This window comes from Thalassophryne amazonica, chromosome 6, assembly GCF_902500255.1.
Source record: "Thalassophryne amazonica chromosome 6, fThaAma1.1, whole genome shotgun sequence".
NCBI classification, from domain to species: domain Eukaryota; kingdom Metazoa; phylum Chordata; class Actinopteri; order Batrachoidiformes; family Batrachoididae; genus Thalassophryne; species Thalassophryne amazonica.
This window is the reverse complement of record NC_047108.1, coordinates 74,948,707-74,959,530: the sequence shown is the minus strand read 5'-3', so window position 1 is coordinate 74,959,530 and position 10,824 is coordinate 74,948,707. Positions and strand designations below refer to the sequence as shown.

At 41.2% G+C, this 10,824-nt stretch overlaps 1 protein-coding gene across 2 annotated transcripts; it reads left to right on the top strand.

Moving 5' to 3' along the window:
• Positions 1-3,165: 3,165 nt before the first annotated feature.
• kcna2b (potassium voltage-gated channel, shaker-related subfamily, member 2b) lies at positions 3,166-9,703 on the top strand. Of its 2 annotated transcripts, XM_034172517.1 has the most exons (3): positions 3,166-3,489; positions 4,035-4,275; positions 7,274-9,703. In XM_034172517.1, the coding sequence occupies exon 3, from the start codon at positions 7,399-7,401 to the stop codon at positions 8,893-8,895; it is 1,497 nt and encodes a 498-aa protein (XP_034028408.1). In that variant the 5' UTR covers positions 3,166-3,489; positions 4,035-4,275; positions 7,274-7,398; the 3' UTR covers positions 8,896-9,703. The 2 variants fall into 2 exon arrangements, with proteins under 2 accessions (XP_034028408.1, XP_034028410.1); XM_034172519.1 differs by lacking the exon at positions 4,035-4,275.
• Positions 9,704-10,824: the final 1,121 nt, after the last annotated feature.

Here is a 10,824-nt window from a genome sequence, read left to right as displayed (position 1 = left end):
AGGCTCTCTTTTTCAGAGGAGCTACAGCATCCAAAGTTGTCCTCAATGAGGATATAAAACTATTGACGAGATAATCTATCTCACTCACAGAGTTTAGGTAGCTACTCTGCCCTGTGTTGGTGTATGGCATTGGAGAACATAAAGAAGGAATCATATCCTTAAACCTAGTTACAGCGCTTTCTGAAAGACTTCTACTGTAATGAAACTTATTCCCCACTGCTGGGTAGTCCATCAGAGTAAATGTAAATGTTATTAAGAAATGATCAGACAGAAGGGGGTTTTCAGGGAATACTGTTAAGTCTTCAATTTCCATACCATAAGTCAGAACAAGATCTAAGGTATGATTAAAGTGGTGGGTGGACTCATTTACATTTTCAGCAAAGCCAATCGAGTCTAACAATAGATTAAATGCAGTGTTGAGGCTGTCATTCTCAGCATCTGTGTGGATGTTAAAATCGCCCACTATAATTATCTTATCTGAGCTAAGCACTAAGTCAGACAAAAGGTCCGAAAATTCACAGAGAAACTCACAGTAACGACCAGGTGGACGATAGATAACAACAAATAAAACTGGTTTTTGGGACTTCCAATTTGGATGGACAAGACTAAGAGTCAAGCTTTCAAATGAATTAAAGCTCTGTCTGGGTTTTTGATTAATTAATAAGCTGGAGTGGAAGATTGCTGCTAATCCTACACCTCGGCACGTGCTACGAGCGTTCTGGCAGTTAGTGTGACTCGGGGGTGTTGACTCATTTAAACTAACATATTCATCCTGCTGTAACCAGGTTTCTGTAAGGCAGAATAAATCAATATGTTGATCAATTATTATATCATTTACTAAGAGGGACTTAGAAGAGAGAGATCTAATGTTTAATAGACCACATTTAACTGTTTTAGTCTGTGGTGCAGTTAAAGGAGCTATATATTTTTTTTCTTTTTGAATTTTTATGCTTAAATAGATTTTTGCTGGTTATTGGTGGTCTGGGAGCAGGCACCGTCTCTACGGGGATGGGGTAATGAGGGGATGGCAGGGGGAGAGAAGCTGCAGAAAGGTGTGTAAGACTACAACTCTGCTTCCTGGTCCCAACCCTGGATAGTCACGGTTTGGAGGATTTAAGAAAATTGGCCAGATTTCTAGAAATGAGAGCCGCTCCATCCAAAGTGGGATGGATGCCGTCTCTCCTAACAAGACCAGGTTTTCCCCAGAAGCTTTGCCAATTATCTATGAAGCCCACCTCATTTTTTGGACACCACTCAGACAGCCAGCAATTCAGGGAGAACATGCAGCTAAACATGTCACTCCCGGTCCGATTGGGGAGGGGCCCAGAGAAAACTACAGAGTCCGACATTGTTTTTGCAAAGTTACACACGATTCAATATTAATTTTAGTGACCTCCGTTTGGCGTAACCGGGTGTCATTACTGTCGACGTGAATTACAATCTTACCAAATTTACGCTTAGCCTTAGCCAGCAGTTTCAAATTTCCTTCAATGTCGCCTGCTCTCACCCCCGGAAGACAATTGACTATGGTTGCTGGTGTCGCTAACTTCACATTTCTCAAAACAGAGTCGCCAATAACCAGAGTTTGTTCCTCGGCGGGTGTGTTGCCGAGTGGGGAAAAATGGTTAGAGATGTGAACGGGTTGGCGGTGTACACGGGGCTTCTGTTTAGGACTACGCTTCCTCCTCACAGTCACCCAGTCGGCCTGCTTTCCCGGCTGCTCGGGATCTGCTGGAGGGGAACTAACGGCGGCTAAGCTACCTTGGTCCGCACCGACTACAGGGGCCTGGCTAGCTGTAGGATTTTCCAAGGTGCGGAGCCGAGTCTCCAATTCGCCCAGCCTGGCCTCCAAAGCTATGAATAATCTACACTTATTACAAGTACCATTACAGATAAAGGAGGCCGAGGAATAACTAAACATTTCACACCCAGAGCAGAAAAGTGTGGGAGAGACAGGATAAGCCGCCATGCTAAACCGGCTAAGAGCTAGTAGCTGCGCTAAGCTAGCAGATTCCTAAAAACACACAAAGTGAATAATGTGTAAATAATTTAGAGGTGATTCAGCAGAGGGAGTGCTTTAGTTAAGGCCACGTGAAGATTACAGTGTGAAACAAATCGTTATCTAGTTAACTAGATCAATCTAACTGCGCAGATTAAACAGCTAACAGATACAGCAAAACACAGCTGTGCTCCGGAACAGGAAGTGATACAATACCGCAGTGAGAGCCAACCACCAGTAGAGGCAGTAGAGGGAAACTATCAATGATTATGCTGAAATAACAGAATATGACATGCCTCAAACGCCACGTACACCTGTCGCTACAACATTCACGCACACAAGCGGTCGAAAGACAGCGAATGCCCTGCACGTGCTCATTCGATCCCCCCTCTTGGCAGGTGTTGGCCAAATTCCAGTTGTCACACACAAACATGTAACACCGCTCGCTCCACACTTAGAAAAGGCGGGGCTATTTGCGCACCTGGTATGATAGTAGACAGCAGGCGATCACATTCAACCTGTCTGTGAAAAGTGTCTAAGTGCCTGACGAAAGTGACATAACCTTGCAACACATAGGAGTGTGACTGTGCTGACCCCCCCCCCACACACACACACATACACCATGAATCCAACATTTTCAGCTGTGGCTGAAGGTCCCAAAGTCTGCTGCTGGACCAGATGACACTGTGTCCTGCACCTCAGCTGGAGAACATGCAGTGCACATGTGGGTGCGGGTGCTCGCGCCCTCATGAGGACCGTTAATTGTTGTTAATACAAATTATAACTTTTACAGCCAGGTTTCTTTTGCAATTATTATTTATTATTATGTATATTCAGTTCCTCAATTTCTGACAGGTCATAAGTAATTGGACAAATATAAAGATTGCTGTTAATACAAATGATAACTTTTACAGCCAGCTTTCTTTTGCTATTATTATTATTATTATTATTATTATTATTATTATTATTATGTATATACAATCTCTCAATTTCTGTCAGAGGTCGTAAGTAATTGGACTATATACATATTACTGTTGATACAAATCATAACTTTTACAGTTTATTGTTGGAGTTGTTCATGATTCCATGCCTTAATAATTCCGCATTTTCCAAATAAACAGTTTTACTCTTTTGTTCTCCAGTGAGAGGTGGTGTGAGTTTTCTTGATCCGGTTCCACGCTGAGGCTGGTGGTGACGCTGCCCCTTTAATGTGGAGCAACATAGAACACGAGTGTGGAGAAAAACGGGATGGCAGAGGGATGGGGCGCGGCGCGCAAAGATCTCTGAGTTTGCGCCGCGACGCCCAACCGGTGTGAAATATGAGAGATACCGAAAGAGCTGTTGGTCATGATGAGACGACAGCTATGTGGACATATTGGGAAGGGAAGAAGAATCTCAGATGAAGGAATGGATCCACCACCTCAGGGCATCTTTTAGGAGACAACAAACTGGACAGAATATTTACGTGTCTGCGCACCAAGAGAATCCTGGTGAATTTCTGCATGCCATGATCTGAAATCCTGTTACAACAGAACAGATGATAATGCTGTGCTGCTTTGTTTAGTGCATGAGGTTCTGCTCTGGCTGTCCATGATCCACACAGGAGGGGCTTGAGCATGCCTGCCGCTCCAAACCAACTCACTGCGGCTTGCCAATCAAACAGTGCTTGAATAACCGCGACCCCGTGCATGAAACTGGCTGCTGATGTATTAACCCCCTCCGCCGCCCACCACCACCCTTCAATAACGTCATCAGCGGACTGCGTTATTCCGTGGAATGGGTTGCGAACACCAGCCTCCATTTGTCTGCACTGATGTGCGTTATTCATATGGTTATTCCCCATCAGGATGAAAAGATGGTGGAAATCTGGTTGGAGATCAAATCCAAGTTATTTAGGCTCAAACAGGTGATTTCAGACCAAGCATGCGCTCGCAACGCCTCCCACAATCAAACGTTTGCACACCATCTGGAGAATTGTTCTAAAGAGGGAGCGCGCACGCATCCTTGACGGGCCGCGTTCTCGTTTCGCTTTAAGAACATCACCATGATGATGATCTCCCAGCTCCAGGCTGCCTGTGTCTGAGGCATATAGGGGAGGTTAGTCCTGCATCCTCACCCACTCTGTCCCCCCTCTTCCACTCCCACTGCTGCGCCGCTGCAAAGCTTCGACTGCCAACAAGATGCTGCTGCTTTGACTGTGGGACAAGATGTTTCTCTCCTCTGGGCGCATTACGCATTGAGGACAGACTGTGAACAAGCCTCATAAGTGCGAATAGGTAGGACACTTTTAAAAAATATGCTCCCCCCCCCCCCCCCATAAATCACATAATAATAGCGTGAAATAATGAGTTTACTCATTAAACACAGCCTTGCAGTGTGTGTGTGTGTGTGTGTGTGAGAGAGAGAGAGAGAGAGAGAGAGAGAGAGAGAGAGAGAGAGATGCTCCCCCCTCCCCACCCATATCCTCCAAATAGTCCACTCAAAAACTACTGTTCTGGGGTCAAGCCTTAAGTTTATTCTGGTGTGAGCCGAGTGGGTGCTAGATCACACAGAGACAGGAAAGGGATTGGATGGGGCACTCAGCTTTTAATCAGATTTGTTGTTTCTAATTGCACCCTGTGAGAGCTTATACAACATTACTCAGTAGCATATTGATCCTGCAGTGTGCCCATATGAAAGCGAGCGCACATAACATAATAATTATATAGACAATAGAGCCAAAATGTTTAAATGGGTTCTGCTCTTGTGTGTTAGCAGGAATGTCAAACATAACCCTTAGCAACTTAAAATATAACGCAATGCTAAAATACCCTCGGCTGTATGAGCATTGTGTTCTTTATATTTTTTGGTTGTTTAATTAATTATTAAGATCCTATTGTCTTACGTACAATTTGTACATGTTCAGTAAAGCCCCTCTATCAATCAATCAAATACAGTATTTACTTTTTAAAGGTGTGTGTGCGGGGGTGTGTGTGTGTGTGTGTGTGTGTGTACATAAGCTTTTGACAAGAGTTTATGCAAATCAAGGAATATTTTTAAATCACCCTCTGTGTATTTATAGGTATTAATGACACAAATTTAACTCCATATTAAGTTAGCTTTGAGTTAGCAGAAGTTAGCATGCATGCTAACATCCACAAAAGGTCTTGTAAATGACTCCAGAGGTGTTATCAGGTTGCAAATAACATTGTTTTCAGTTTTAGAAGTGTTTATTTCTCACTAGCTTTTACATAATATGTATATGTCGTGGAGATGAACAAGCAAAGCTCTTCAACATCTCACAATGTCATTTCCGGTTTGTGGCTTCGTCTACCATCGGTTTGTAGCTTTTTAAGACAATGTTGTCCGGTCTGTGGCTTTTTCCCCATTGGGCAGATTTTTTTGCGCCATTTCCTGTTTGTGCCTTCGTCTACCATAGAGCAAGCTTTTGCAGATAGCTACCAGCCTGTGATGTCACCATGCACAAAAGTTCAGAGGTGTTATTAGGTTCCAAAAACAGTGTTTTCAGTTTTAGAAGTCTTTATTTCTATATATATATATATATATATATATATATATATATATATATATATATATATATATATATATATATATATATTAGGTGCACCTGTTCAGTTACTTAACACAAATAGCTAATCACCCAAACACATGGCAGCAACCCAGTGTAGGCCTGGTGAAGATGATTTTTTGAAGTTCAAACCGAGCATCACAATGGGGAAGAAAGAGGATTTAATTGACCTTAAACATGGTATGATAGTTGGTGTCAGACAGGCTGATCTGAGTATTTCAGAAACTGCTGATCTACTGAGATTTTCACAAACACACTAACTGTAGGGACTACAGCCAGTCGTCCAAAAAAAAGAAAATTTCAAGTGAGTGGCAGTTCTGTGGATGAAAATGCCTTGTTGATATCAGAAATCAGAGGATAATGGGCAGACTGGCTGAATGGACGACTGTGTGATGCTATCATGTCAGTATGGACCAACATCTCTGAGGACTGTCTCCAACACCTTGTTGAATCCATGCCATGAAGAATTAAGGCACTTCTGAAGGCAAAAGGGGGTCCAACCCAGTACTAGCAAGGTGCCTAATACAGTGGGTGGGGGGTGTGTGCAAATTTGTTCTGTGTGAATTTTGGCATTCTAAATGAAATTAGTTTTAGTTTTCATTTTCAAGACTCATTACTTTAATAGAGTGAAATGCATCTAGTTTTAGCCTGTGAAAATTGTATGATATTTTGCTCCAATTTTAGTAATAGACCCTTTAAAAATACCTTGATGTGCCTTTATTCATAAATCTTTAAAGTGATAATTCATCCAGTACCAACAAAATGTGAGTTTGAACTTTCATCTCAGTTTCTTGTGAGAATTGTTTGACCATATAGCTTATAATTAGTTCCTTTGATTTCTCCCTTGTTTCACTTGGGGTCGCCACAACAGATCCATGGTGGATCTTCATGTGTGCATGTGTGCATATGTGGGTTTGATTATGGAGAAAATGGGGAGAGCTGACATTTACCATTTGGTATGTATTTTGGGTCAAGAATGAACATCGCCAAAACAGAACGTTGTTAGGACTAATATTTTCAGAGAAACTATGGATATTAGCTGACAACACTGAACAATGGACATTGATAATTACATTCTGGACTCACTCGCCATTCAAGCAGGGGGCGGGAAAATCATCTACCTATTCATCGTGTGCAATTGTGATTTTATTTAGTAAGTTCAATGCAAGTACATAATATAGTTGTAAATACATTAAAAATACATGGATGACTCGAGAAAGTGAAACACTTATTTCCATTGTGGTCCATTTAAAAATCGAATGACAAAATACAGGTAATAATAAAATAATAATGATGATACTAACAATAATAGTGTGTGTATATGATAACAAAAACCTAAACAATTGATAAATACATTAAGACAGTAAATTAACATTAAAAATTGCGTAATTAACAGGAAATGATAAGTCACAGCGACTGGGTGCCTTAAGAGTAGATTTAAAGGAACCAAGAGAAATTTGTTCTGAAAAGGGTCAGTTTAATCCTTTGTGACATATGTCATCAAACATCACATTTGTGTGTGTTACATATTTTAATATTGTTGAAATTGTGCATAATAACTCCCCTTTAAGCCATTCTGTCTGAAGTTGGAAACCATTAGTGATTTCTTTCTTCTTTTTTTTTTTTAGTGGCAGGGGGTGAATAAATTTAACATGGTAATCACACTGACTTTGCAGTATTTTTCTTTCTTCTGTTTTGTCCTGCAGTTGCACATAGACACAGGCTCAGTCTGTAGCCCCACCCTCCACGAGCGTGTGTACCTTTCCATTTCCTCGTGGCCCTGCGGGTGCCCCACCCTGTCTGAAAGCTGCAGGTCCCATCTCCTTCCAGCATGACGGTTGCTACCAGCGACCCCGTGGATGAAGCAGCAGCACATCCGGGTCAGCCTCACGACCAGTATGACCCAGAACCTGACCATGAGTGCTGCGAGAGGGTGGTCATCAACATTTCAGGCTTACGTTTCGAAACGCAGCTCAAGACCCTCTCACAATTTCCAGAAACTTTGCTGGGCGATCCGAAGAAAAGGATGAGGTATTTTGATCCTCTTCGGAATGAGTACTTTTTTGACCGGAATCGACCGAGTTTTGATGCAATTTTGTATTATTATCAGTCAGGAGGGAGACTGCGCCGGCCCGTTAATGTGACTCTGGATATTTTTTCTGAGGAGATACGGTTTTACGAACTGGGTGAGGAGGCCATGGAAATCTTCAGGGAGGATGAGGGCTTCATAAAAGAAGAGGAGCGGCCTTTGCCAGAAAATGAGTTTCAGAGACAAGTGTGGCTCCTGTTTGAGTACCCAGAGAGCTCAGGTCCTGCTCGCATCATCGCTATCATCTCCGTCATGGTGATTCTTATCTCTATCGTCAGCTTCTGTCTGGAAACACTGCCACTTTTCCGAAATGAAGAAGAGGAAATGTACAATTATTTCCAAACCATGTCCAACTACACCTCTACCCCTGATTCAACATATTTTACAGATCCCTTTTTCATTGTGGAGACACTCTGCATCATCTGGTTTTCTTTTGAGTTTCTAGTGAGGTTCTTTGCCTGTCCCAGCAAAGCTGGATTTTTTGGCAACATCATGAATATCATCGATATTGTGGCAATCATTCCTTACTTTATTACGTTGGGTACAGAGCTAGCAGAGAGGCCAGAGGACAGTCAGGCAGGCCAGCAGGCGATGTCTTTGGCTATTCTCCGTGTTATTCGTCTTGTCAGAGTTTTTAGAATCTTCAAACTCTCACGTCACTCCAAAGGACTCCAGATCTTAGGACAGACACTGAAGGCCAGCATGCGTGAGTTAGGCCTCCTCATCTTCTTCTTGTTTATTGGTGTGATCCTCTTCTCCAGTGCGGTCTACTTTGCTGAAGCAGATGAGCCACATTCCCAGTTCAGCAGCATCCCTGAGGCATTTTGGTGGGCTGTGGTTTCCATGACCACAGTTGGCTATGGTGACATGGTCCCAACTACCATTGGAGGAAAAATTGTTGGGTCTCTCTGTGCAATTGCTGGTGTGCTAACCATTGCTCTGCCCGTACCTGTCATTGTCTCAAACTTCAACTACTTCTACCACAGAGAGACAGAGGGTGAAGAACAGGCACAGTATCTAAATATCCCAAGTATTCCAAAGGCCAGCTCAGCTGATGATCTCAAGAAGAGTGGCCGGACCGGCAGTGGATCCACTCTCAGCAAGTCTGACTACGTGGAAATTCAGGAGGCAGTGAACCACAGTATGGACGACTTTAGACAAGAAAGCATGAAAACAGGAAACTGTACCCTTGCCAATACTAACTATGTAAACATCACGAAGATGCGTACAGATGTATAGTGTAGCCAGGATCCTCATCTGAGGTCTGCAAAGAGTAAAATGGGTGGTTGTGAAAGTAACTCCCTGAACAGACTGACATAGGGCACTGCAGTCCATAACAAATCAGAAAGAAAATAAAAAATGAAGAAAAGGTTAGTGGAGAAAGACCTATGACATTCTATGAAGCTAGTAACGCATAGTACTGCCATATTTGGGACATTGTTAGTGTCTGCATGGAGTTAGTCTTTGCCAATGTGACTGTAGTAATCCTGCTCGCAATAGTAGCCATATAGTAGCCTATCCAGTAATAATCCATATTAACAGCCTCTAGGGACCACCAGTTTCTATTGTACCTTCATGCACAAACTGCCCTTGTGAGAAGCTGATTGCTTACCAAAAAAAAAATAAAACAGTCAGTCTCCATGAGAACCTGCTCTAACTGCCGAGGAGCTGCCTCAAAGTAAACAAGCAGAATCACCAAGGTCACATCTGTTCTGGCACACAGAAGAGCTAAGCAACAAAGAGACCTGAGCGCGCAGTATTCTATGGGCCAAACTGTCAGTTTCCACAGAATCCGCAACAAAGAAAGCCAACATCAAAGGACATGAGTGCAGCAGCAATCATTCTTCATCTTTTGCTGGATAATGTCTACAAAACAATAGAGTGGAGTCTGCAGAGACAAACAGCAACACAACAGTTATGTGCTGAATTCTGAAATAACACACTACCGTCTTGAGCCTGATAATGTCCCCTGATGAATCTCAAATGGATCTACAGCATCTATCAGGATATACAGCAAGTGGACATAAGATGTTTCTTGCTAAGCAAAGATAATGTTTTATTTATTTTATGATGATGGGTGGATGTTGTTATTGGGTTTCTTTTCTAATAGTCTGAATGTGCATTTTGTTCAACTGGTCAAGTACCAATATTTTTATGGATCATACACCCAGTCAGGGAGGATAGATATTAACTATTACCGGTTGAGTGCCTATTGATTGAGTGCATTTTCTCATATATATATATATATATATATATATATATATATATATATATATATATATATATATATATATATATATATATATATATATATATATATATATATATATATATATATCACTGCCCAGCTATAGCAGTTGCTGTTCTACACTTCATAGCATTCCAAATGTGTAGTAATAAACAAAATGAGATTAAGGAACAGACTTTAACTATGTTGATTGTGTCAGAAACTAATTTCAGTTTTGCATTTATGACAGTAATTCTTAATTTTAGCATTATTTCTAGTTAGTAACCCTACAAAGGCCCGGAGCTAAAGCTTGATGTCAATGAAAATGAATTTTGAAAATTGCATTTTTCATTGTATTGTTTGAATAAATTCTGAAAAAGGAGTTACGACAGATAACCAACAGTACTGGTATAAATGATTAACTCCTCAAATAATGTGCCCTCAAATACTGTGCCCCTATTTAACAGTTATTTTTTAGTGATACAACCTTGCCACAAACTTGAGTTGAAAATTATTATTATTTGTAGTACTAGTAGTAACATTAGTGTATGGACAATTAAGCAGGCATGTTCTCTTTTGTTACTATCAATAATAATAATTTAAAGGCATGCAGGTTAGGTGAATTGGAAACTTTGTAATTGTCTAGGTCTCCCTTGCAAAAGAAATCTTGATCTCAATGGGACTAACTTGGTTAAATAAAGGTTAAATTAAAATTAAATAATATGAAGAATTTAACTATTTACTTTCTGCTCATATTTGAAAAATTACTCAATTGGTGGATTTTGCCCACAATGTTAACTAAAGATGCATTGGGAGCTATAAGTAATTTTTTGTTTTTGTTTGGATCTTTTTCATGGTTTTTTTTATGTCATTCTGCTGATGTCGTGCTGCATGTCCTGTCAAGTATTCATTGTAGCATGCACTGGAATGACTGAAACTAA

What these genes read in the sequence shown, in the direction of transcription:
- kcna2b (XM_034172519.1), top strand. Translation starts at nt 7,399, where the DNA reads ATGACGGTTGCTACCAGCGACCCCGTGGATGAAGCAGCAGCACATCCG.